This window comes from Chiroxiphia lanceolata, chromosome 6 (genome assembly GCF_009829145.1).
Source record: "Chiroxiphia lanceolata isolate bChiLan1 chromosome 6, bChiLan1.pri, whole genome shotgun sequence".
Taxonomy (NCBI): Eukaryota; Metazoa; Chordata; class Aves; order Passeriformes; family Pipridae; genus Chiroxiphia; species Chiroxiphia lanceolata.
This window is the reverse complement of record NC_045642.1, coordinates 30,597,583-30,624,128: the sequence shown is the minus strand read 5'-3', so window position 1 is coordinate 30,624,128 and position 26,546 is coordinate 30,597,583. Positions and strand designations below refer to the sequence as shown.

General features: G+C 48.4%; 1 protein-coding gene and 1 long non-coding RNA gene across 2 annotated transcripts; one reads left to right on the top strand and one right to left on the bottom strand.

The window, feature by feature from the left end:
• Positions 1-8,869: 8,869 nt before the first annotated feature.
• Positions 8,870-12,671, bottom strand: ZFP36L1 (ZFP36 ring finger protein like 1). Its single transcript, XM_032691574.1, has 2 exons — positions 12,234-12,671; positions 8,870-11,410 (listed from the first exon to the last, which is right to left on the bottom strand). The coding sequence occupies exons 1-2, from the start codon at positions 12,288-12,290 to the stop codon at positions 10,460-10,462; spliced, it is 1,008 nt and encodes a 335-aa protein (XP_032547465.1). The 5' UTR covers positions 12,291-12,671; the 3' UTR covers positions 8,870-10,459.
• Positions 12,672-16,103: 3,432 nt separating this feature from the next.
• LOC116788922 lies at positions 16,104-24,599 on the top strand. Its single transcript, XR_004357804.1, has 3 exons — positions 16,104-16,661; positions 23,758-23,900; positions 23,979-24,599. It is a non-coding gene; the product is annotated as an uncharacterized LOC116788922 (long non-coding RNA).
• The last annotated feature ends 1,947 nt before the right edge of the window (positions 24,600-26,546 follow it).

The following is a 26,546-nucleotide window of genomic DNA, read 5'->3' as shown; positions in this document are numbered from 1 at the left end:
GAACCCAAACCTCACAGCTCCCCATGACAATTATCTGGGGTCAGCTGAGAGGGGGACTCAGTACCAAATCATCAGTGGCACTGTTTCTCTCCTCCAGGCAGTGACATTGTGTTGATTTGGCCTTTTCTTTCCACTCTCACAAAGCTACAGAAAGCTGTGGAGCAGACTTCTTGGACTTGCTGAGGACAAAAACCTCCTTTGCTTGCTGCATCCTTTTTCTAAATAGCATGGATGCCTGTCAGAAACATTCTGAAACGTTGTTTGGATTTGATTTTTATATGCCTTTTCCTCTAGCAAAGTGCCTGCAAGTTCAGTACAAACAGATGAACGGAGTCAAGCACAGCTTGTAGCCTAGCTACATACTTCAGTCTTTGCTCTGAACTACTGAGGTTTTGGATGATGTCACTCTGGTCTCCTGAGGGCTGCTGTTGTCATCAGATAGTGAGGTTGATAAGGCACATGTTATGATGAGACATGCTGTTTGGTTCAATCACAGTATCGTGCATGAAGAGGAAAGAAAACAGTGTATTTCCTGGTACAGTACCTTGATAAGGCTCTCACTGCTTCATAGGTATTTCCACCACAGTGTCCTCTGCTCAGCACACTGACAATCAGATTGCTGACAATCTGAAAGTAGAAACAGTGCTAGGGTGCAGAACCCAGCTCCTCCACCAAAAACATGTTTGTTTCTTTCTTTCTTTTCCTGATCTCAATTTCACTCTCTCTTTTTTCACTCTCCTTTTTTTTTTTTTAATTTTTATTTAACCATTTACAAAGCAAGTAAAGCAGGACACAGAACAGCTGTTAAGAGCTGGATAAGGTACAGTCAGTTTCTGGAGCAGCTTTTTTTCACAGTTCCTCATTGCCCAGTGCATTTAGAAAGCACCTCAAATCTAGCACAAGCTGTGAGTTAGGGGTCCTTGGCTGGATTTGGAGGCTCCAGCTCCCAACAGCATTTGTTTCCATACTGCTCAGATGCTTGATCTTGAATTGTGGTTTCTTCCTCTCTTCCTGGCTTACTTCATATTGAACATTATGATTTGTTTTACTAGCAGACCATAGACTGATAGCAGTTCAAGGACTAGTTCCATGTGTCAGACACCACTGAAAAGGAGTTGGTACACTACCTTTACCTGGAGCTGGACTGGATTTTACTTTTTTAGTATTCATGTTTCTTGTCCACTTTTTGTATTTTACTTAGATGGAGCAGAGGAACAGGCTGGATCCCTGATCACCCCTCATTGCCACCTGTGAGAAAGAGTTATGGCAGCCCTAGTCCTACCAGTGGCAGCACATAGAATAGATGTGCAAAAGTTGAAGTAATCCACACTTCTGCTAGCTCTAGCCTTTTCACAGTTAATCTCTATGTACTAGAAAAGGGGGAATAATGTATTCTTTTTAAATCCTAATTGTACAAATTATCATCTTGGACCCCACTGTCCACCAGTTTTTAATGAAGAAAGAGCCCATATCACTACCTAAACTCCCTGACAGAAATAAAGTGCTGGTAACATTGCTGGAACAGTGTCTACCTGATTTTGCTGGTTGTCCAGCTCATCTATCCTTAAGGGTATTTAGATCCATAGTTTCTATACTAGCAACTAAAATAAGATTTTATTGCATTTTTTCCCTGTAGATACACTAGGCATCTAATCTATCCTCTTTCCTTACTACAACTGGAAACCAGATTCTTGTTGCTGAAATCCTAACACAGGTCGAGACCAATTCCTAAAATCACCCATCCTGCCTTTCAGCTTCCAGATGAGACAGATGTTATGGGACAATATTTTACTTGCAGTACACCCAGAGGTAATTTGACATCCCTGAGTGAGGATCATCACTGCTTTGTCAAGGGGCCTCCTTTCCAGGGCAGAACTTGATTCTAAAATGCTGATGATGTGGTGGCCACTGGTGAGGGATGCTGGATGATTTAGTTGATTTAAATAACTTGACAGAGTTATTCAGAATGGTGAAGCAGCACATGGTGACAGGCTTGCTGTGCTTTCCTATACTGACCAACACTAGGAAACCAGGCAAGCCAGCTGCTGATAGAAAAGGAAGATGACCATTTGGGATAAACAAGAAGAGGCTGATTCTCATTGTATTTCTAGCAGAACCAATATAATTCGACATAGTGCTTCTCTCTTGATCTCATCCCAGATTAGGCCATGAAGGTTAAATTTACTTTGGTTCTCAAGAACCAAAGGCAGGACAGCACCACTAAGTGCAGAACCAGGCTGAAAATGAAAGTCCAGGGTAGGTTTAGGACATGCTGTTTTCTTAGCTGGCATGGGAAGAGAAGCATGGAAAGGTCTGGAAAATCATATTGTCTGAGAACAGGCTGGGGAAGAGATTAGCTGGCAGGAAAGCTGAAAGGTGAAACCACATGTGCCATTTTGCAGGGACTTCACCTGGAAGTTTGGCTCCAGTCTCATTAACCAAAGGTATGGGACACAAAATTAGTAGCCACACACCTCTGCAGGAGACATTCAGGTTCGGTATATAGAGAGGTTAAAATTTTCTGAGCATTGAAACTGCCTGACCAGGGAATGCTGTGGACACCTCAGTGCTGGAGACATTCAAGGTTATCACTAGACAACTCTCTGTGCCTGAGAAGTGGTTTGAGGATAATGAGATTGGTCCTGTCACAGTTAAAAGAGAAGGTCTGAGTGACTCACTAGATGTCCCTGCCAACCTGGATAATACAGTGATAACCCTATGGACTGCCTGTTTCCAGCCTCCATCACAGGACCACTGGACTCTCACAGCTGCTGCCCTCAAGTTCCTCCAAACTGTTTGCTTTTGAAACAAACTATTAAATGGTTTGAAAAAATCTCCAGTTCTGTTTTCATCCACACTGAAAGTGTTTTTTTGCTCAGAGAAATGCTGGAAGAAGAAAAATACCTTGGTCAGCAGATTCAGCCTATGAATCCAAAGCCCACATTACCTGACTTAAGAGGAAAATTATTTTCTGCAGCTTCCCTAGCTATTTTGGGTGGGCACCCTCAAAAGGGGGTGAATTTGGTTTGTTCTTGGCTTTTTTATCTCATGATAAATTTTAAAGTGTAATAATGGGGAAAATAGTGTTATTTGTAAACACAGCACAGAAGACCTGAGTTTGAGAGAAAATAAACAGGGACCCTCTTTGCACATTTTCAGCACCATCCTTTTTCCAAGCAGAAGTGTACCTTTTACACTCTGCTGTGGGCCTGGAACAAAACGTTTCCTCATATCTTGTGACTGTAACTTCTTAGTAAACCAGGACTTTCCTAGTGCCCAAAAGCCCTACCAGCATCTCCAGAGCTGTGAAACACAGTATATTCTCTCCATGTAGCATAATTAGGGTAAATAACAAAAGCTCCCACCTAAGAGTGCTCAAGAATCTCTTTATAGCAAACACAGCGAGAGCTTCAAGAGCTTCATTGGCATGTGTTCCGTATTGCTTAATGTCTCCTTAGGGGCTGTGGCTATCATCCCAAGCAACATTTCTATGGCTTGCGTGGCTACATCCTTTTCCTGTGAATCAACGTTGGCATCTGCTCATCCAGAGTAATCAGGAGAAATATTTGCTGTTGCCTGGAGACTAAGACAGGAGAAAAAATATCAGGAGTCCTGAATTATTTTTGCAGCTCTTTCTCTGATACTGTGCCACTGCCAGACAGTCCTCTTCACCTGGCAGTTGTATATCTAACAGGGTTTTAAAACCTGTGGAATAGGTACGGTTATATCTGCCAAGTGCCCAAAATAGCTGTAAAGTTCTCCCAGGCCCATGTGCAAAAGGCATCATGTAGAAATACAAAATACATCTAAGCAGACTCCATTTGTCAGCATCATCATTAATTGCACTTTCTGTCCTCTCTGGGAGGGAGATAAACGCCCAGAGACAGCAGGACTCCACTGAAAAACACCCGGCTGGCTCATTTGCCGAGCAGTGGTCCGGTAGTACCAGAGGTACGGCAAACATATCGTACCTACGGTCTTGCCTCCACCCAGCTGGTGTGGTGGGACTTTAAATACACAGAGAATGCTGAACTCTGAAATGTTTCCACCGACCAGTTGTTAAAAATTTTCACATCCCACCAACAACTGCTCACATATGTGGGGGATGAGAAAACTTCCTTCCACCCAGAGGTGGAAGAAAACTCTGGAGCTGGCAGTCACGTGCTCCACAACAGCCTTACAACCCGCAGGATCCTGCATGGAAAAATTTCACTTCCATGTGTTGACTAAGTTAATGTGGTGGGGATAGTGGGTGGACATAAAATGAAACTATGAAAAGAGATTAATTTGCAGCTGGAGCCCAGGCAGGGAGAACTCCAGTCCTCTGTTTGTTCAGAAAACGGTAGCTTTGACCAAAAGCCAGTCAAAAAAAAGAGGTTAAGGCAGTGGTAATTAAAAAAAGAAAAAAAATCAAAACCGGGGAGGAAAAAGCAGCAAAAGTGAAACAAAGCCTCTCTGGAAATTAAGATGCGGAATTCAAAATATTTGCAGTATAATAAACCCAGGCGAGCCCATAAAGCGGCACTAGCCAAAAGGAGCTCTGTTCTGCCTACGAGGAAACCCGAACCGGCGTCACGCCTGGCAGCAGCCGCCCCGCAGCCCTGCTTCCTCCCCATCTCATTGCAGAGTTGTCTTGCTCGCTGCCCTCGGCTATGTTTAACGCAGCGTCTGTTTCCACTCTAACCCCTTCAGTTTGGAGGAGGAGGATATAAATCATCTGCGGAGCTGCCCACAGGGCTTAGTCACAGCAGGTATTGGTTTAGGGTGTCTTAGAGGAACTATTTCTTTTTTTCGCTGAAAGTATTCTAGGGAATAAGCATTGGCTTTGTGAGGAGTAGGCTTTGCTCAAGGGGCCAAGGAGTCTCCAAACAAAGGACATTTTACATCACCAGGCAGAATCATCTTCTAACATTTTGGACTGAGCTCAGCCTTGAGGGCAAGGACTGTTCCACAAGTTCCCAGCAGATGCTTGAACCGTCCCCACTGAGCCAGTCTCACCATCTGTTCTGGTGTTCCCAGCCCAAGAGACCCTATACGACTAATATCACCCCTTCCTTCCAGCTGAACTCCTTCCTAACAATTTTTGCTGCTTTCTTCCTGTTTATGGCTGGTTCACACACCTGGAACTGCTTCTGATACAGGCTCCTCCTGACCCCTCTTACCTGGGGCCCAGGTAAGGAAGGCACCATTCTTCACTCTTAATTTTTTTGTCTATTTTCACTTCACCCACCACAATTTTGCCTGTCACCAAAGCATCTGGTCACTCAGCACACCACCTCCCAGCAGGAGAACTGTCTCACCAGCCCCACTGTGGGGTACAAGACCCCACATCTTGATGCCTGCCTGTTGTAATGCAGGGCATAAGGAGCCTCCCTGAAACACAAGCCCTTCTCTCCCTCCCAGGCAGGTACTGGGGCTGTGCTTTTGTGCCAGTGTCACCCCTGGACATGTCTTCAGCCTCCAGCCCCCGCAACACCTCCAGCACTGGAGCCAGAAGCCTCTTTGTTCACACACTGACCACAGCACCTTCTCCCAAAGCCTCTTTCTCCAGACTCAAGCACATGCTAGCTTTCCCCAACACAGACCACACAAATTGCAGCAATTAGCAAGTGTAAAGGGCATGCTGTGGTTTTTGCATGTATTAGTGCATCTGAAGAGTCATGCATATCCTTGGGCATAGTAATCAGATAGTATCCAGCAGGCTGCATTATCCAGACCTTCCCCTCAATTTGATGTCCCTGAGCCCCACTGGAGAGACTCAGTTCATTAGCCTTTATGCACTTGAACAACATTAGTCTTTGGACTCAAGACAGCATGGCTTCTTTCTCACCTGTGCTATCCGCAGGCTTTGTGGACTTGATCTATAGCTCTTCCCTTGCTGCCAGTCTCTAATGGTGACCCCATCATTTCCTGCCTCTCTGCCACCTCCCCTCTGCTGTGCAAGGTATGGCAAAGCCCGTTCTTCCTTATGTGATTTGCACCAGCAGCTCAAAGTCCTGTTCACAGACCATTGCCCTCACTGCATAGGAACCATACAGAATGAAAATTTGTGCTAGCTTGTAACAGTCCTCCAGGCATCTTTCTTCAATTTCTTTCCCCTTCTGCCTCCCAATTTAATGACTATGCTGATGAGACAAACTCGGTGAGGACCAGGAACTTTGAGCATTTCAGGGCTCTTTTTAAATGCTTTTTTTTGTTGTTGTTACTTGCACTCTGGCACACCATATCTATGTACAAGTGATACTAAACAAAGGTTAGCAAAACTAGACAGTTAAGTTCCCAACTGCCTTTAAAAACAAAACCATCAGCAACAACAAAGAAACCCTATTTGACTTTTCATCCCTTACCTACAGAGAAGCTTGGGGAATGAGACAGCCTCTGCTTCTACAGCCTCTGATTGCAGAACTGAAAGTGTTTTGGTACAAAAGCCACAGCTAACTCATTGCAAAGGAGTGTCACTAGGACACATACAACTGTTGTAGGAATTAGGAAGGAGGGAGGCAGCTAGCAGGATGGAATCTGAGCCACCTGGAGCTCTGCAGATCAAACTCATCACATTATTCAGTACCAAGAGGCAACTGGCACAGACAGCCATACACACTGGCTCTGATTTTCAAGACATGTTGAAGGTGGATAGCACTAGACTCACCCGACCTCAAAGCCAAAAAACAACGAATGCCTGCAGCCAGAGGCATGGGCCAAGTCTCCTTTTAGAAGGAGCCCATGGCAAGCACACATGACTACGACAAAATGTACGTGAAGAGCAGCAAGAGCCACCACAGGTGTCCTCCTGCCCCCCCAGTAAGAACTGTAAGTGCAACCTGTAAAGCGCACTGAGGTACACTTTGCCATGGCACCTTATGTGGGATGACAGGTATCTTGCTCTTTTGGGTGCTTCTCTCTGCCCTGCCACACCGAGTATGCCAGGAGCAATTGCACCAGGCCACTCAGAGTCCAGTGCACTAAATCAGTAAGCCAGAGCACGGAGGAGCCCTGAGTCAGAGGAATGTGTGTCTCAAAACTGTCATGACAGGAAAAACTATTTATACCTTTCTGAGCCTTGGCTAGGCTATTACCAACCATGGTGAAATTCTAGGGGACACAGTTTCTTATTCTATGATGACAGTACGGACAGCTCATCCATAAAAGCAAGAAAGAAGGAGAAGTCTCTCCAGAGTAGCTGCTGCCATATACCCTAGCTGCAATAAATGCTAATGGTATCAGATCAGGCAAACCCCTGCATTGCTGGAGGCTCTTTAATTCTGTTCTGCTCTTCTCTATCCCTTGCATGACCTAGCTCAAGGTTAGTTTCAAAAAACAAGAATGAGAGAGCATGTATCATTAATAAACTCACAGAAGAAAAATGGTGCTGGCTTCCCAGAACCAGTGCACTAGAAGGACAAGGGAAGTACTCAAGTACCATGAGCAAAGACCTACTTTTAGCACAGCTTCCCAGTTGTTTGTCATACCGATAGCACTGTGCAACTGATACAGCTATTTCATCAATTATTAACTGGGCAAAGGCTATTTGTTTGAAGAGCTGCACAGAAAGTCCAGAGTGGAAGCAAGCAGTTTCAAGCTTCACGTGCATGCGCTGCAATAGGCTTGGAATCCTCTCCAGATCAGGTACATCTCACTTTTCAAAGACTGACAGCTTGGCTTCCAGCAGCAGGGAAGAAAGCACACTTGGGTGCCTGCTGCAACGGGCAGGCGGAAGCCCATCCCTCACATGGGGCTCTTTGCCTTTATGCCCAGGAGCAAGGCTGCGGTCAACAGTACTGCTCAGTCGGCCACAGAGCTGCGCCCAAGGCTCTTGTCTCAGGGATCAGCACGCAGACCACACCACATGCTACTTACCATCAGTATCTACCAGCAAACTCACCATACAGCTTTTGCAGTGTTCAAGGGAAGCAGCTTCTACCAGCCACGCTCGTCTTCATCCATCTTTCCTCCACCCAGCTCACCTTTATTGCTAGACCACAGAAGTGTGTTGCACAAAGCCAACAGCTGAGAAGGTGCACTGGTGTAAGCCTTGAGGTATCCTACAGCTTTTGTTTGGCAGGAACTTTTCCAACATGAATTAGGGAATCTCTCCTGAACACTGAGGCATGTTAAGACAGTTGAAGAATCAGTGGTTTGGCAGCAATATTCCAGTCCTGATTTGGAAGCAAAAGCTTGCTCGATAGAAAAGCTCAAAGATAATAACACAAGACAAGACTATGTGCAGTGCTGGCAAGGAAGTGTTCCGAAGCAAAACCAATGGCTTTGGAAGTTTCTGGGATTGCTGATGCTTCAAGATGTACAAAGGCTTAAATGCGATAGCAGTGTAATGTGTGCATACAATGAGACTTTGCTGGGGGCTCACGTTCCTCTCCCACGTGAAACACCAAATAGCCCTGCTGTACAAGCAGACCAGTACCACTAACAAATCAGAACTGATACTTGGGCTAACACTTCAACATACCACTTTAGCCTCACTCATAACACACATAAGCTCTCCTTGACAGGGAGGGAGCTGTGCAGGAACACAAAACACACAAGGAACAAAAGCCAAACCAACGTTTAAGCCACACTGATCAGAAAGAACTTCGCGGGAACAGACCGAGCAACACAAGATAGGAGGAGCGCTCCGTAAGAGACAGAGAAGGTTAGAGGCCACCAGGGCAGGTCACATCAGATATTTGCTGCTATTGATCTGCGCACCCGTGCACTTGCAGGGCTGTTCCACTGAATCAGTGAGGAATGATGGAGGGATGCCTGAGCACAGAGTGGGCACCTCAAGGGTCAAGAGAAGGGAAGCATCTGCATCTGTGGGGTTGTCTAAAACCAGTCCCTCAATTTTTGCAAGTAAAACCAGCTCCACTGTCAGTTTCTTGAAAAAACTTGGGGTTTATTGATTTAAACTGCAAACAGTCATTACAAAAGAGATTTTCTTTTAAATAAACTCACACAAAGAGGAAGAAAAAGCAACGTAGCAAACAGTAACGGGGAAAAAAAAAGTTACATTCATTATTCTCTTTGTGCCAGTCCCATTCACCTTGGTAAGGAAAATTCCAAACTTGGAATACAGAAATGCAAAGACAAACTGTATTTGGAATGTCTTCAGATAGGCACTTTGAGCCCAAGGCTTTTCTCCTTGAAGAATCTTTACAACAAAAGGAAGAAAAAGGTCTTCCTTCCATGCTTCTCGCAACAGAGCTCAGGTATGTACATTCTAAAGCCCAGGCAAGACCTGGGAGAGGGGAAGAGGAGGAGAAGAGAAAAGGCAAAGAAGCACATTAACTCCATTTGCAGTCCAACACAAAAAAAGGGAGAGGGAATTCTAAAATAAATAATCCAAACACAGTTTTTGCATTTTTTTAAATTAATTTTTCATTTTTTAAAATAAAATAACCAAAAAAGTGTAAAGTTACAAAAAAATGTCATTGTAGTATAATATATTAAACTGTGGGGAAAAAAAGGAAAAAAAGACACTTCACAATCTTAAGATTAATATGGAAGATCATAATTTAAACATAAAAGAATATATTCTATGGATTCATCATCCCGATAAATATGAACAAAATTAAAAAGCATAGGTTTCGGCAATAAATACGTTTTGATAAGTTAAATAAGCTTTTTATATTGTTGTGCAGTGACAAGCAAAATTTGCTCTCCAATTTCTGAAAAGTTATACAAAATTAAAAACCCAGAAAAAATAATAAAAAGCTTGGCGTGAGTGCTCTAAGATAGATCTAAAGTACTCTAGAGCAAAACCATTAAAGCTATGTCTACTGGAACTTTGTTTACACGAACTTGTGTGTGTGTGGAATGACTTCTGTTGGCCCCACCCCCTCTCTTCCTTTATTTGTTTTAAGATGTCACATGTATACATGGGGAAGTTTTAGCACCAAAATCAAGTCTCTCATAGTCCATCTTTTTTTTTTTAACTTTCTCTCTTTTTTTGCGTGTGTTTTGTTTTCTTCCTCACAGTCGAAGTCCCACTCATGTTACAATCTTTGTCCGTTCTCAGCTTTTCTTCCCGCAGACCTGAGCAGATCCAGGCAAGATTTAGTCTTTAAGGGGAGAGGAGAAAAAGGACTGGATGTTAACGCTTGCCCACATGCCTGCAGTCTAGCAGAAACTGGCCAGTCAGGATGGGACTAGGAGAGGGTGATGCAGTACATGGCCAGTGGAGGGAGCTGAATTCGGACATTTCCTGCACATCTGGAAGTGCACAGAGCTGCTGGTGCCCTCTGCAGCTGGAGAGGTAATACAGTCACAGTGAAAGTGTTAAAAGGCACTAACTTTGTAAACGTTATTGCTTTTCATCGTATTTTGGCACTTAAGGTTTAAGCCAGTGGGTATATGGCAGGCAGGTGGACATGTTAACATCCAGCTCAGACTACTTGGGAGAGGGTGGGGGGAGTTCAGCTTAACATCGTAATAGATGTGGGGAGGGGCAAGAGGAAACCCCAGATTAGTCGTCGGAGATGGAGAGTCTGCTGAAGATGGGAAGACGTCTTGAGGTGTCCAGGATAGGGGAATCTGAGCCGCTGTGGCTGCTGCTGGAGCTGCTCAGATAGCCCTCCTGGTCAGAGAGGGAGTCCTGAGGACTGGGTGGCGAGTCAAACATGTTGGGGGACTCGGACATGGGCCTGAACAAGAAGGTGGGGGGGGGGCTCCCGCCGGGCACCTGCACCCCCATGCTGGGGGCGAAAAGACTGACCAGCTCCTGGCTGGAGAAGGTGAAGGGGTTGCTGGCGCAGTCAGGCAAGGTGGGGGAGCCCAGCAGGTCGTCGGCGCTCAACATGGGCGGCGGGGTGATGGAAGTGGGGCTGTCCAGCAGCCCGCTGGCAGCAGTGCTGGGGAAGCCGGCAAAGCTGAAGCTGTGCTGCAGGCGGGGTCTGTCGGCGACGGCGGGCTCCCGGCTCCCCGCCACAGCGCGGCGCTCCTCCGCGTTGTGGATGAAGTGGCAGCGCGGACCATAGGGGCAGAAGCCGATGGTGTGGAAAGTGCGGCAGAGCTCGGTCTTGTACTTGGGGTGGCGGGTGAGGCTACGCAGCTCGTGGATGCCGTGGGCGAACTGGCACTTGTCGCCGTACTTGCAGGCACCGTTCTCCTCAAAGGGGCGGCACAGCTCCGTCTTGTAGCGGCTGGAGTTGACCTGTCCCCCGGGCTGCTTCTGCTGCAGCAGGCGCTCGCCGCCCTCGGAGAAGGAGCGGTCCCGGAAGCGGCTTTCCCGGGGACTCAGCATGGGAGCCGGCTCCCCTTTCAGGCTGCTGAGGAGCTGGTTCTGATGAAACTTGGAGTTGGGCAGAGTGACAGAGTGCCTCCTAGAGAAACCGCCGCCTGCTGGGGTGCCCACCGCCTTCCTGTCCAGCAGGCACCCGCTGACACCCGAGGGGCTGTAATTCAACATCTTGTTGCTCTACGGGGAGAAAGGAAGGGCCGGTCACTGCCACTGCCACCACTTTCTTCGGCGTCCCCATGCAGCCCTGGGAGCGTGGCACGGCACCTCACCGCCTCCCACTGCCGCGGACGTGGGAGCGGCGGACGCCCTGCCCTGACGGCTCCCCCGCTCCCTCCCTCCCTCCGCCACATCTGCTGCAGCCCCCTTCGCCGCTCCACCCGAGGGCCCCGGGCCGCCCCTCCCCGTCCCTGGCGCAGCGCGGTCACGGAGCGAGTGGAGCGCCAGGCGCGGGGGGGGGGGGGGGGAGCCGCTGACAGCGCCCGAAGACGCCGCGCGGCTGGAGCGCTTTCCTGGGAGCGCCCCCGGGGACGGCGGCGCGCGGGAAGGGAAGGGCAGCGCGCGGCGCGGCGCCCGCCCAACCGCTCCCGCCCAGCCCCCGCCGCCCCGTGCCCCGCGCGGCCCCGCGAGGAGCGGCAGAACCCCGCGGGGACGGAACCCGCCCGGCCCCGCGGCAGCGCCGCCGCCCGCCGCGCCCGGGCGTGTTGAAGCGCGGCGGCCCCAGGGGCACGGGAAGGATACGGCCCCCCCGCTCGGCGCCGCGGCCGAGCCTGCCAGGAGTGCGGGGCGGTTTCCCCATTCCGGAGCGGCAGAGGCGGGAAGCATGGGCGGGAAACCCCCGCGCCCCGATGCCCGTGCTCGGTCCCCGCCCTGCGCCCTCCGGTCCCAGCGCCGAACTTGCTCACGACCAGAAAACGGGGGGGAAAAAAACCAAAACAACACGAACCCCAAAGAAGCTGGATAGTACCGGAGTTGGTGGCGCAGCCCCCACCGGCCCCCTTACCTTGCATAAAACTTCGCTCAAGTCGAAGATGGTGGGCGACACCAGGGCTGTGGACATCTTCGGCAAGCGAGGGGGGAAGCGAGTGGGGCAGCGGCACTCGGACAAGAGGAGTCACGGCGTAGGTAAGGCACAGCCTCCAGCGCCCCGGCTCGCAGCCTCCCCCCGCCGCTACTGATGCCGCCACCAGCCCACCCAGCCGCCGCGCTCGCTCCTCGCTTCCAGCGGGTCGAGAAAGGCTCAACTTATAAAGTTTCGGACTTACCCCAGGAGGAGGAGCCGGCAGTGGGAGGAAGGGGAGGAGGTGGAGGAGGACAGGGTGATTGACACCGCGACTGAATCACCCGGGCGGGCAGGCCCAGAAAAACTTTCGGGAGGAAGGAGGGAGGAGGGACGGGGGGGCGAAGAACGCAAAGCGGCTGCGGGGGGGTGGCTGTGCCGGCCGGGCCGCGCCCCGCCCCGCGCTGCTCCGGAGGGGGCGGTTGTGTGGCCGCACCGACTGACTCCGCGCGCCTGTGCGCGCGCGCGTCCGCGTGCCTGTGCGGTGACCGCGAGTGTGCGCGCGTATTTGCGCGCGCCCCCGTCCGCGCGTCTCCACGTTGTGCGCGTGCGTATCCGCGTGCGCGCGCGTGTGTAGCGCGGGGCGCGGCTCGGGGTGGGCGCGCTCCCTTCCGCCCTCCGCGCGGTGGGGGTAGCGCGCGCGGCTGTTCCGTCCCGTCCCGTCCCGTCCCGTCCCGTCCTGTCCCGTCCGCGCCCAACGGCCGGGCCGAGCCCCGCTTCGGCGGCTCCGCGCTCGCCGGACGTTTTTTCCCGCGAAAATCCAATGGGGTTCTGTCCGCTTGGATTTAAACTGTTCGGATCTGTGTTCGGTGCGGCCGCTTGCCCGGAGTTTGTGCGCGCTGCCGGGCTTTGTGTTGACCGCCCCCGCTCCCCGCCCCCCATAGCCTTACTCCTTTTTTCCAGTTTTTAATGAAACCTGGCAAGTTCTACAAGGGGAAATAGCTTACATCCACATTAATTTAAATTGTGAAAATACGCCCTTTAATAGGGCGTTTGATAAATCTTGCCTTTTCTCCCCAAAGAGTCCTCTTCCAGTCCCCAGAACTCAACATTGTAAAACTGAAAAAGAAAAGAAAGGCTCTAAGCAAGTAATCTGTTCCAGGTTTTAGTAGACAAAGTATGATTCAATGATTCATTCTGATCTCGATACGAGGGGAGGGAGGGGGAAGATGGTGGCAGTTTGTGTAAAAATAAAAATGAACTGAACTGCTCAAGGCTTATCAGTACCAGAGTGCCTCAGCTCCCAGTCTCTGCCCGTTTATCCCCTTTAGTCCCAGCTGAGGCGACGCTCTTCCCAACTATAACTTCAGTGGGTGTTTCCCCTAAGGCCGAGCAATGGCATCTGGGCCCTCTGCCCCGGGCGGGCGGGAGAGGGGGGCCCAGCCTGGCGCTGCAGGCTCTTCCTCCAGCCCTGCGATTCGGCTTGGCTGAGAGAACAGAAACCCCTGAGTTCGGCTGCAGAGCACTGACCCGAGCAGCCATTGCACTGAAAACTTCAAACGAATGATCCACTTCCTCCTCTGTTTGCTTTGGAGTCGCGGGATCTGGACTTTGCACTGGCAGCTGATCTTTTTCCCCTCCTTTGGTCTTCAAGAACAGCCAAAATAACCAACTGAAACCCCCACAGGCTCAGGCTATTCCAGATTTCTATTATTATTATTATTTACTTAGGGAGAGCAATCGGGTTCCTCGAATTTCCTTCTCTTTATAGTTTCTTTTTTTCCCCTTGCCTTGGCCAGAAGTGAGGAGTAGGGGAGTGAACAGCCTATTATTTTCTGCAGTTGTTTACTCGTTCTGTAGATGGTGCTTGTTCCCAGGGCTCTGAGCTTCTCTATAATTAAACCCATTTTAATTGTTAGGTTAGAAACGTCATTTCGGGGACTTTCCAAGAGTTACCGAGAAAGCCAGCCGAGATAACTATTTCACTACCGAGTCGCTCCCAGCCTGTTTTTTGCGTGGTTCCTCCCTGTCGGCCCACCGGGGTGCAAGGCTGAACTCAGTGCAAGAGAACCAAGAGCCCAGGGCTGGCAGCTCCTCTACCAGCACAGCTGTCCACCCCTGCTGCTTTTGTGTTATTCGCTTGCACCGTATGCATTTGTTTTGGAAACTTGGGGTTTAAGGTTGCACATTTCCACGGATCAAGCAGCAAAAGCTGAAGCTGAGAAGGAATTTTTTTCCAGTGATTTAGCTTGGCAAACCCTGACTCCATGGTGGTCTGCCTTGCATTGCCTGCGCACATGCTCGTTGAGAAATTTAGCTGCTCACCCCACCTCGTGGCTGAAAGTCAGAGCCCTCCGGGCCAGAGTGGGAATTTGTGTGGGCATGAATTCACACCAAGCAGAGGAATGAAAAAATCAGAGCCTTGCACCACCCGCCAGAGCCGTGCCAGAACTTTTGATAAATGCAAATGAATTAAGATAGATAAATGAATAAATGAAAGTCAATTATTAAAGAAGATTACTGAAAAAGTGAATGACTGCAATGCCATGCTCACTAGCCTTCTCATGTGGGTCAATCTGTCCGGGCCCAGCACATTCCAGTTGGGATACTATAGCTGGGCATGGGAAGTGGGAATAAATGTCCAGGACCTCCCAAGCCATTCCCAAACTTGTCCTCAGCACCGGAGCAGCTTCTGGAGTGTTCACCTTCCCTGGTTCCAATGCAAACAGATGCTAAACTTGTCTCAAAATACATACAGAGGGATAAGATTCTGCATCAGACCTGTATACACATTTAACAGTGGAATTAAGAACCACTTTCCTGAATGAGAGCTGAAATAGGCCAGAGTAGCTAGAAAATGGGGAAGAAATAGGGGGCAGTGAATGAGATGATAAGGCAGGAGTTTTAAAGGATTAGTTTTTCCAGTCGCGTGTGTGTATAAAACTTTGGGCTCGTTGGCACATGATGCTGTGGAGGTCAAAAGTATAAACTGGGTCAAAAAAGCAATTTGACAAATTTATGGAGGAAAAGTCCCCGGAGGTTTACTAAAGGCAAAGGGAAACCTCTGCAACATGTTGCTGGACAATGCACAGCAGAAGTATCACTCTCTCATTCCCCTGTTTTCCCCCACTAGCATTGGCTGCTCTTGGAGGAAAACCACAACAGACCTTTGATCTGATCCAGTTTGATTATTTTTACATAGTTAGGGTCTACTTTTCAGCTTTATACTCTGTCTAACCCTAATGGGCTTGGACGTGCGTGTGCCTCACAAATTTGGGATTAGCTGTGCAATGTCAGATGGTTTGGGACAGCCAGGAGAAAAGCACTGGGAAGTACAAATCAGCACTGTCTTGTCCTTGAGCCGCTGGGCACTGTTTCACATGCTGGCTCCTGCTAAAGGCTGGAGAACAGTCTTGTGGGGTGGCTGCACTGTTTGCCCAGTTTCGCTCCCCATCAGGGTATTAAGAGGTTACTTTGAGCATCAAGTATAACCTGAATCCAAGTGCCAGCTTTGTCACAAATATATTTGATGATGGTACAGCTCCCATAGCAACAGAAGAAGGTTGCTATCTTAAGGCACCTGCATTTCATCTGGAGCTGTTTGGCAGTAGAAAGTCTGCAGGTCTGCTTGCGTCAGAGTTACGGAGCAAGAACATGAGTACAAAAAGTCTGAATTGTTGAAAACAAGGCGGGGGTGGGGTGGTTTGGTTTGTTCCCCCTCCTACCACTTAGTTCCCAAAGTTTCAAGGTAGGAAAGGAAGTGCTTTCGTCATGAGCAAGGTTTTTCCCCTGTGAGTTTCACATGATCTGGGCATTTCACTCCCTTGCTCACATGGGAATCTTCAGGTAAATAGACATGTCCTTTTTGTTTTGGTGCTGTGGTGTACAGAGGCTGAGGACAGAGCAAGGACAAACCTCCTGCTTTTAATTTTGCTGAGGGTGTAAAATGAGTCGAGGCTTTCTGCAGTCACTATTCTATTCATATCTTTTGTGTCCGATGCTATTTTTGTTGGCTGTGCCCCTGGAGGTGGAGGTGTAGAAGTGCGTTTCTGCTGGTCTTCGCAAGCGGTGTAGATGTTTCCTCTGTTCCAGGCACCACCTCAGACGCTGCGGCCTTACAGGAGGAGTAGGCGGATGTCAGCATGGCCTGTAACTTTTTAATACTTCCTTTTATTTTGGCTTTACATTTCTTCCATGGAACGAACATCTCTGGGTAGCCACTGGGAGGTGTAAACGGCTTGGGATGGAAACCACAGCTTGTAGGTGCGCCCTCTGCCAGGCTTTTCTGGCACCCGAGGAAGCCCAGACTCTGCCTGTTCCCAAGCGAAAGGGATATTACCAGCTGCTCGGTGAGAAAACAAATTCACAGAGATACAGGAAAGTGTGTTAAGTTGGTGGGAAGCAACGGGCATGAGATTCCTGGCAGCTTGGGTATGTAAACATTCGTAAAATAGAGAGTGTGTGCATGTGTGTACTTTGTGGTAGCAGGAAACCCAAGAATTCAGCTCCATTATTTTTGCTGGAATTGGTAGCAATGCTGCCAGACAAATATTATATGCCCTTAATCCTCTTGACTTTACACCTGTGAATGACCTAAAGACCATCTAAGGTGATCTAAATTACAAGACATCTTTACTAATTAATAATGGGGTTTGGGATCTGATTTGGATTTTCATAAAGATGGGTTTCTGTTTCTCAGTAGCTCAGATGCTGGGCTACCTCTGGGGGAAGTGAGGGGAAGTGGAGACAGGAGGTGGAGGTAATCTGGGACCTCTTCTGAAAATGTCACATGGATGTGACTAGCCTGCCACAAATTTAGCACTGGTGGCACTGACAAGACACTACAGTGGAAAAAGCAGAGGTGTCCTTTTAGCAGACCCAGGGCAAGGAAATTGGCTGAAGTTAATGGATCTAAGTTATAATTTCCAGTGGAAATACTAATGCAATTAATATATTTCCACATAGCAGGACAGCAAGTCCATGCTAGTCTTTAGCTGTTCGTCATGATTGCTCAGGAGACTGGCCCAGCCACATCCTGGAATCTGTCCAGCTGCACCCAAACACATGCAGCCTGTGTGAGGGGCGGGAGCAGGACTGAGGCACAAACCACTGTGCCAGTAGATTTGAGGGGCTGGAGGAAAAGAACATCACCAGGACTGGCTGCTGCATGGTAGTGGAAAGCAAAGGTGGCTGAAGAGGAACATCTGCCCCTCTGACCCTGGCCTGGGTGTGGGGCTGTTACTGTACCCCAGCTCCCCGGCAGGACACCCACCACCCTGCCCGTGGTCTGCACACCCTGTCTAGACACAGGGCACAGGGCTGCAAAGCCCAGCACACCCCTCACGCAGTGCTGCAGATCTCCCTGCTGCCCATTTGCTGCTGGCACCTACCTACCACCTCCTGCAGAGAAACCTCTCTCTTCTTAGAGGTTTACCTGTTCTCAGAGAAGTTATAAACCCTCTAGGGCAAGAAGCGAGTCTCTTCTGATCTCCTCCCTGAACATGCTGCAACTGCATGAAGCTAGAGAAGGGATTTTCAATCCTGCCAGTGTGGTAATGGGAGCTGAGAAAGTGCCCAGCCAGCTACAGCAAGATGAGGTATGGAGCAAGATGTGTTTCTCATCACTGGTGGAGCAGATCCGTGAAGCAGCTGTTGTGGAAAGTGGTGTGCTATCCCACTGCAGGTCCCCAAAGCAGCACCCCATCCCCCTCCCTGCAGAGAGTCCACACAAATGGGACAACCTGCACAGCCTGGTGCCAGCACCCCCTTTTTCTCCAAGTCTCAGCTGAGCACGTAGGGGTCCTGGGGTCCCCAGCATCCCTGGTGGGCCCAACCTCAGGAGCTGATTATGGTGTACAGCAAGGGCATATCTTCAAATAGGTGCCCTTAACCTGGCCTAATCTGCACGTTTGCCGCAGCAGAGAAAAATCAAATATCTCTCACCTAAATAAATTGTTGTTCAGGTTAAGGGAAGTGCCAGAAGCTTTAAAGAAGCTGTTGGCAGTTTCCAGAAAAAAAGGAGCAAGTGACACCTGCTGCACATCAAAACAGCTATTGCCCGTGTATCAACAGGGTAGTTATGCATGTAACAAATGATCAGGGACATGGAAAGTACAGGTCTCAGAAACCAGGACAAATTCCACAATTTTTTCAAATCCTGCTTCCACAGTCCCAAGCCCATGCACAGCAGGGCAATAATGCAGCACAGTGATTTCTGTTGGCCTCTGCCTATTTCCAACCAGAGCAGCCCTGGCTGCTGATTTATTCAGCAGACATCAACCAGTGGAATGTTTCCATGATTTTTTCATCAAAAAAATGTGCTAGGACTAAGTGCTTTCACCATTTGTTTGTTTGTTTGTTTTTTAAATGAGGAAGTCTTAAACTACTTAGGATCCTCTCGGGTCATGACATTTATCTGACATGAAGTGCTGGTGTCAGAAGGTGCTGCTTGCAGTGCTGGTGGCTGCTTAACCTCCAACAGTCTTAGTTGTAACTCTCTGAAAAATACCATTTTGGCCCTTCATGGTGGAACTCGTCATAACCTTGTTTCCAAACACATGGGTTGCACTCCACACATCTTACAGCTCCATGAGATATTTGCATTAGGGAGGCAGCTTGCTTTCCCACCTATCCTGTTCCATCAAAACACATCTTTAGCACCAGGCAGTCAAGGTCATCTCCTTTTCTTTTTTTATGTTCCTCCTGCCTGCTCTGAATACATTATAGTACAGTCTTCAGCTCCACTATTTTATCTTTTCCCACAAGACCATTGCCTCATTCAGTCCTCAGCAGGGAACATGCTTTCATCTCTGCCAGCTGCACACGGTTGGAGCACCCCATGCCTGCAGAAGCTCCGTGGGGAGAACATGGAGGTGAGGCTTTGCAGATTCCCATGCACAGAGGATGGAGGAGTTTGGTTAGGTCCAAATCCGGTAGGAAATTTCCAGGGAGTCTCTCCTACTGCCTCCTTTGTCAAGCCAGTAATGAAGAACGTCTGTGAGGATGGGATTCCTCTCATCTGATTTTAGGTGCCTAAAACCTAGGTATCTAAACCTAATTAGTTGGACAGGCTTCCTGAATAGTCAATGGAGACAAATAGGCACCTCTAGTGTATGATTCATCTCACATATCTTGAAGTTTATCTTGAGAAGGGCTGACTCACCCGACAGCCAAGCACTGCTTCTCTTCCGTGACTGTAAAGGCAGGTCGGCAACATGTTGAGGACTTGACAAGTACATTTTGGATGTCCCAAGTTGGGTAAGGTGAGTCCTACTCCCAGCTGCGGCCGTGTCTGTTGAAAGAATCATCATTATGCTCTAGCTTGCCCCCTTCCCCCCTTGTGTCCCACAGAGGATCCATTTCCAGCCCTGCCCAAGCAGGGCTGGGTTTTAGTCTGTCCAAATCATATTATCAGTCTTTAATCACATTATCAGACCAAGTTAAATATTTATAAAGCACCTAGGGGCAGGGTCCATGTCTTTCTTTTGTTTGCATATTCCCTTGAAGAGTGAAACCCCTGTGCTGGTTGCAACCCTTTGCAGACTGGTGCAATATAGCACCATGAGTCGCTGTGCTAATCTGTAGGTCTTGACAAAATGCAGCCAGGAATGCAGAAAGAGCTCATGGACATTGGGAAATAGGCAGGAGTGAATCATAAGAGTCAGGAGAAGCAACTAATGTGTGGGAAAAAGGCAAATGTGCTACCTCGGCATAAACATATAATAAGGAAGTATGTAATAATAATTATTGTTATTGTAATACGGCCTGGGTGAGCATTTGGAAAAAAGATATCTAATAACTGACAAGCGACATGGCTCGGTTTGTTTTGATCTGAAATTCAAACAATGGTTGTGTTTATAAGGCAATAATACGCAGGGCACAGAGCACTGGCACCACACCAACTATGCACTCCTCAAGTTGGGTTTATATAGGTCATGCCAAACAAATAATAGTGTTCTTCAATATAATTACTGATTCATTACAGAAAGAGAATGTAATCGAGTCTGTTTGGATTTCAGGGAGGCGTTAGATACGGTAAATTCATACATTTGAACTTTTATTGGGAAAGCTTTGTGTGATCGCCTAACTCTGCTCCTGGGGGAATCAGCGATAAAATTCCCATTGCTGCCTGCCCTGGCAGCCTGGGATCCTCCCTGCAGGCTTCAGCAGTTGCTCATGCTCCTGCTGGCCTTTGCAGACTCTTTCAGTGCCCTTTGAAGCTCTTCACAGGTAAATTGGGAAACTAAACTACTGCTAGACTGAGACCCAGATCCAAATGTGCTGGACATGGCACTTATCTCAGGCAATTGCACCCACCCCTTGATCCTGGGCTCACCACAGCCCCTCCACTTCTGAACCTCCTGGTATATGGCTGACTTCTGGATGTGTCTCTTGAGACGCATTATTTCACTGTTATTTCAGGGGAAAGCAGCAAAAGACAAAGGACAGGATGACCTGGCGGTGCCCACCAGCTCCCTGGATGAGAACACCCTAGTTTAAGTGGCACATTTGGCCACAGGAGAGTTAAACTGGGTTGTCCTCATCCTGGGAAGATGTCTGTGGGGTTGGGCAGTGGTTGGGTCATGCTGCGTGATGAGGGGGTGCTACCAGCACTCATCATCAAAGGAGAAGGGCCAGGCTCAGCTGATGGTGAGGGATGATCAGGGATGCTGCTCTGGAGGCTTTTGGATGGCTTTGCCACATGGCATTCCCTGGGGCATGGTGAACTGGTATTTTGGCTGCAGCACTCTGCTTTCCCCAGGAAGACCTGGGCAGCCTTGCACCAGTCCAAGGTGTTTCCTGCTGGCTTCTGCTCTGTATGGACCCTGTACAGCACACAGGGATGGATGATGGTGCCCAGAGTAGCATCCTAACACCCAGCTGCTGGGACCAGTGACAGGGCATTGCTCTGCGTGGTGCCTGGACTCAAGGGTTTATCCAAGAAAACACAAGGCATTGTGACACAGTCTTGGAGTCAGCATGTGTCATGTTCATGACCAGCCCTGCTGCTGCTCCCCACAGTAAGAAGGGCAGAACCCCAGTGTCCTTCTTCCTGCTGTGCCCCAGGGAGCAGCTGCCTTTTAAAAAAAGGCAAGACAGGGCATAGCATGAGGCTTCCAGAAAAATAGGGACCATGCCAGTTGCATTGGTGGACCAGCACCCAGTGGAGGGAACACTGGTAGGGCACTAGACCCACTAGTCAGTTGACTTCTGTGAGTCCTGAAGAAGTTCATCAGGAACAAGTAGGACCACATGCTTTCAAAAGGTTTTTTGATAAATGTGGATAGAGCCTTCCTTAATCTTCATTCGCGAAGCCTAGCCATGATGATGATGATAATGGCCTTTCCAAGAATGAAACAAACTTGGCAGCCATGGGATGAAAAGTCCTGTTATGGATTGAATATTGAGTCAGAGCTAATAGGCAGGAGGAAAAATCCATTAAAAGTAAAAGGCCAGTGTTCCAAACAGGGAAGAAAAGCTTACAGGGGTTTGAGGGGGTGGTGGGACCATGCCTGTCAGAGATGAAAGCGGCCCTCTGAATACCATTCCAAAAATCAGTAAAAGGGGAAGAGGGATAACAAGGCAACAGCATTTGCTGCCAACAGAGAACCATGTATTATAATTGCAACCAAGACTTGGCAGGACTGGAAGGGACTCCAGAAGATTCTAACTAAACTTGGAAGCCAAACCACCATGACAGAGAAAGTTCAGCATACACAGATGCCAAAGCAAGCTGTTTTGGAAGAAATTGGGCAAGCCTCTTGCTCTGAATTAGAAGTTGGCTTGTGGGGGTCAGCAGTGGACACGGGCAAGGACTGTTCAAGCATTGCATGTAAAAGACCTGCTCTGGGGGTCAGCATGAAAAACATGTCATCGTATAACCTGGACACACATCGCAGTCCATGTCCGTTTGCCCACTGTGAAGCAGGACCTAAAGAAACACTGTAAGATGGACCATACTGAGTCAAGAACAAAAGTCTGCTAAAGGCATCATAGAAGAATAGAAACAGGATCAAAGGCAGAGCTGAATGGGGGACTTTTTCCAAGAAGGGAGGTTGAGGAGTATAATATTTCATTTGCACTAGGGTTGCAGAGGTCTACAAAACAATAGTTCCCTTAAGTAACAACTGGCTGATGCTTTCAGTTTATTTGTACTTTGCAAGTTGAAAAAAAAGATGTAAAGGTGCTTTTAAAAATAGTTGCAGGGGAAGTTACTGCTTTGCCACTGGGCTGCCTCTCAGTACTGTTCCCTGCTGGGTGAGATCTACTGACAAGCTCATACCTGGCCTGAACTCAGTCGCCTCTGCGTGCCAAACCACCCATAGCAGTGTACTCGTTCAGGCTGGGTTTGCTGACACCCACTTTTGCAGAGGCTGGATTCAACTGCCTTGTGGGCAATGTCCAGCCCTGGGCAGCAGCTGGCGAAGCACAGCCTGTACACTGATAGCCTGCTTACATCAGTGTCTGGCTGTCATGGAGTGGGGACCGCATTCCAGGGACAAACATGGTCCCTTGCAGGGTGGTGACACCAAGACCCGTGCAATAAGAAACAGAAGGAGGTTGTGTGTGTAAATAATTTACTAGTAGACCTAAATGCTATCAGGCCTTTGTTTATTTTTATGAAGTCAGTAAAGAACCACACTGATTCTGAGGCTGGAGTTTGGGGACCAGAGGCTGAGAGGTGACATAAAGCAAAGGCATCTATCTTCTCTGTGCGGGAAGGCAGCCAGGGTAGGAGGGGACAGATGCCTTCTGAGTTTCCAATTTTTCCTGCATACACAAACCTTTGTGGAGAAACTAGAAAGGGAGAAGTGCAATGCATATACAGGTGACTGCCCCAGAAAGGTGGGAGCTTTGCCACATGCTCTGTGGATGACCAGGGAGGGGAAATCGTTTGCTGAATGATGCCTGTCACTATTTCAATCAGTATTTCTGGGTGCTCCCAGCCGCCAGTGCTGTGCTGGGAGCCTGGGTTCATGGAAAGGTAGGGTTTTGGCTGAGAAACAAAAGCAAAGCCTGGACTTACTGTCATCAAAGAAGAGCTAATCATGCTCCTCACAAGAGCAGACACAATGGGGCTGGTGTCTGAGCTGCTGTATAGTACAGGTAGTGAGTGCTGATGGGATGACATGATGCCCTGTTCCACAGCACAGTTACCTCAATGTTGCCAAACCCAGGCAGCCTTGGGAATCAATAGCAGGATGCTTCCTCCTTAGAAATCATTTGCTTTCTGTAAGGAGATAAAAGGTCTTGCAGACACATAGACATCGATTGCGGGCTACTGGGGAGGAAGAGGAAGGCTACTTCTACTTTACTGCTCTTTTTGTTCTATAAAACTCTGCTCCATACATCATGTGGTTGTAAGAGAATCTAATGTTTCAGTTAAGAAAAGCATTCTGTTGCTGCTACCTAGTGCAGAGAAAAACATGAAAACTCTGGAGTGTGAGTCAAAGACTAGAGTCAAAAGCAAACATACAGAATTCAACATTATTGGTTTTATTTTATTTTTTTATATTATGTTCTTTAGGTGACTGACATTATTTTGGAACCTGATTCTCAAACATCTGGGATTAGCTCTCCTGGAAATGTGAGGACGTGGGCCCTCTAGTGCCACTTGGAAAATGCAGGTATTCCAGCCCACAGTTCTGCAAGGGAGGTGTTATTTGGCAAGTAACTAGAGCTTAATCAGAAGTTTGGGACCACCTTCAAGTGGTCAAGGAGAAAAACAGATCAAATTTTCTTTTTCAGGTCTCCTGCATGTGGCCGGTCCAACTGGATAATAGGTCCAGCAGTAACTCCTAGCAACAGGAACTCTTCCCCGTCAGTGGTTGCTTGATGTCCTGTGTGAAATGAGAGTTCAGCCAATGGTATAGGCACTTCTTAGTGGACAAGTACCCACGCATGTAATTCTGCAGTAACTGGTGTCTCCGTGTCTGCCATTCTCCCTTGCCAGCCCAGCAGAGATAACTGAAGTTACCTGGAAATAAATTTCTCCATCAAGTGTCCTAGCTGAGGCTTTGCTGCAATAACAGCACATGCACAACTTGTGCTGCTTAGTTTATCTTTGAATGGACAATTGCTATCTCCAGGCCTACAGAGTAAGCATTGTTAGATATATTAAAATAATTTTTAAAAAGTCTTCTGACTCCGAAGTTCACAGCCTTTCAGTTTATGTATATCCAGCTGGGAAATCATGCCCACTAATTTTTACTGAAGTTTGCAGTTGATTGACCCACCAGTACAATGCCAGGATGCTGGGTAGACTTGTGCAGCTCCTCCGAAGTTCAGGTGCATTCAAGATGCACGGCTCAAGGATGACCAGTCTATTACCTCTAATATCATTGATGGATAAAACCCCTACAGATTCAAGCTGTAGTGGATATGACAGTGTCTGTTGCAAGTGGGGCTGTTTCAAAATGCAAACCAGAATTTCTAAGTGTCACTGAAATGCTGAAGATCCATTGAGGAGCAGGTGTGGGGTGGTGGATGGAAGAGGCTTTTTTAGTGAAACTGTTCAAAAGAGCAAGTCTGCTGATGAAGGGAGGGTCCTATGGTCACCTCCAACAGTATAAGCAGAATGAAAACCACCAGCAGCAGCAAAATCCAGTAATGCACCAAAAGATAAGTGTCCAGCCTAAATCAGGCCAACAAAAATATCTGTGCTGGTGAATTAATATGCCAGTCTACACCATATTTCCTGAAGCAGTTGAACCCTTAGCCATGAAACTCATCCCAGGAAGAAGGGCTGTTGTAATGACAATGCTATAGAGGGGGGTAGATCTGCCTCCTAGATGAGCTGTTTACTGTTATGACAAGCTTGCATTTGTGAAGTGCATACTTTTCACAGAATCACAGAATCATTAAGATTATTGAGTCTGACCTTTGAGCAAACACCACCATGTCAACTAAATCACAGCATTAAGTGCCAGATCCAGTCATTTATTGAATGCTTCCAGGGATGCTGACTGCAGCACCTCCCTGGGCAGCCTGTTCCAATGCTTTACAACCCTTTCAGTGAAGAAATTCTTCCTGATGTTCAGCCTGAAACTCCCCTTGAGCTTGAGGCCGTTTCCTCTCCTCCTGTCACTAGTTGTCTGGGAGAAGTGGCTGACCCCCACCTTGCTACAACCTCCTTTCAGGTAGTTGTAGAGAGAAGTAATGTCTCTCCTGAACTTCCTTTTCTCCAGGCTAAACACTGCCAGCTTCCTCAGCCACTCCTCATCTGACTTACTCTCTAGACCCTTCACCAGCTCTGTTGCCCTTCCATGGATCTGCTCCATCACCTCAACGCCTTTTTTGCAGTGAGGGGCCCAGAACTGGACACAGTACTCAAAGTGCAGCCTCTCCAGTGCCGAGTACAGGGGAACAATCACTGCCCTGGTCTGGCTGGCCACACAATTGCTGATACAGGCCAGAATGTCACTGGCCTTCTTGGCCACCTGAGCACAGTGCTGGGTCATGTTCAGCCACTGTTGATCAGCACCCCCACATTCTTTTCTGCTGGGCAGCTTTAAAGCCACTCTTTCCCAAGCCTGTAGTGCTGCATGGGGTTATTTGACTAAAGTGCAGGACCCAGCACTTCAGCTTATTGAACCTCATACCACTGGCCTTGGCCTATCAATCCAGCCTGTCCAGATCCCTCTGCAGATGCCTCTGCAGATGCTCTCTGTAGTATCAGAAAAAGTAAAAAATAAGTGTTTCGGTGTATGTATGCACTGATGAGAGTGCATGTACTAGACTAAGAAAAGTGTGCGTATTTGCATGTGTGTGTGTTTGTGCTGGGTTAAGGACTTGTGTACATGCATGAGAATAAGTGCTAGTGAACATATGAACAAGTTACTGAGTGGCCGTCATGCATCTGCATGTGAGCACCTGAAACTGCAGAAGAAAAAGGGTGGGTAGGGCTGTGTGAGTGCTCATTCACTGCAAGTGCTCACTGAGTGGTTTTTGCCAGCCGTGGGGAGTGTGGGTCTGTACCAGTGGGAGGGCAGAAGAGCAGCAATGTGGGCACAGGCACCGGGGTGCGTGGGAAGGAAGGCGAGCACCAGTGCAGGACAGCGCTCAGGGCACTGCAGTGCCAGAGGGGAGATGCAGGAAGGCTTTTTCCCAACTGTTTCTACAACATGGTTTGACTCAGCAAAGCATTAACATGGTAAAGAAAAGTCTAGAAGGGCTCCTGCCAGCTACAAATAGAGCGATCAGCATATACAGGATGTGGTAAGAGCTAAAGGCATCCCGTTATTAACTTCACTTTTATTTCTAGGGGATTCACTTCTCTGTTCTGTTTACTATTTGGGAAGTGAAATCTAAGATCAT

Excerpts from the sequence above, each read along its gene's own strand:
- ZFP36L1 (XM_032691574.1), bottom strand. The coding sequence starts at position 12,290 with ATGTCCACAGCCCTGGTGTCGCCCACCATCTTCGACTTGAGCGAAGTT. Across the intron at positions 11,411-12,233 it reads TGAGCGAAGTTTTATGCAAG|AGCAACAAGATGTTGAATTA; the intron begins GTAAGGGGGCCG and ends TTCTCCCCGTAG.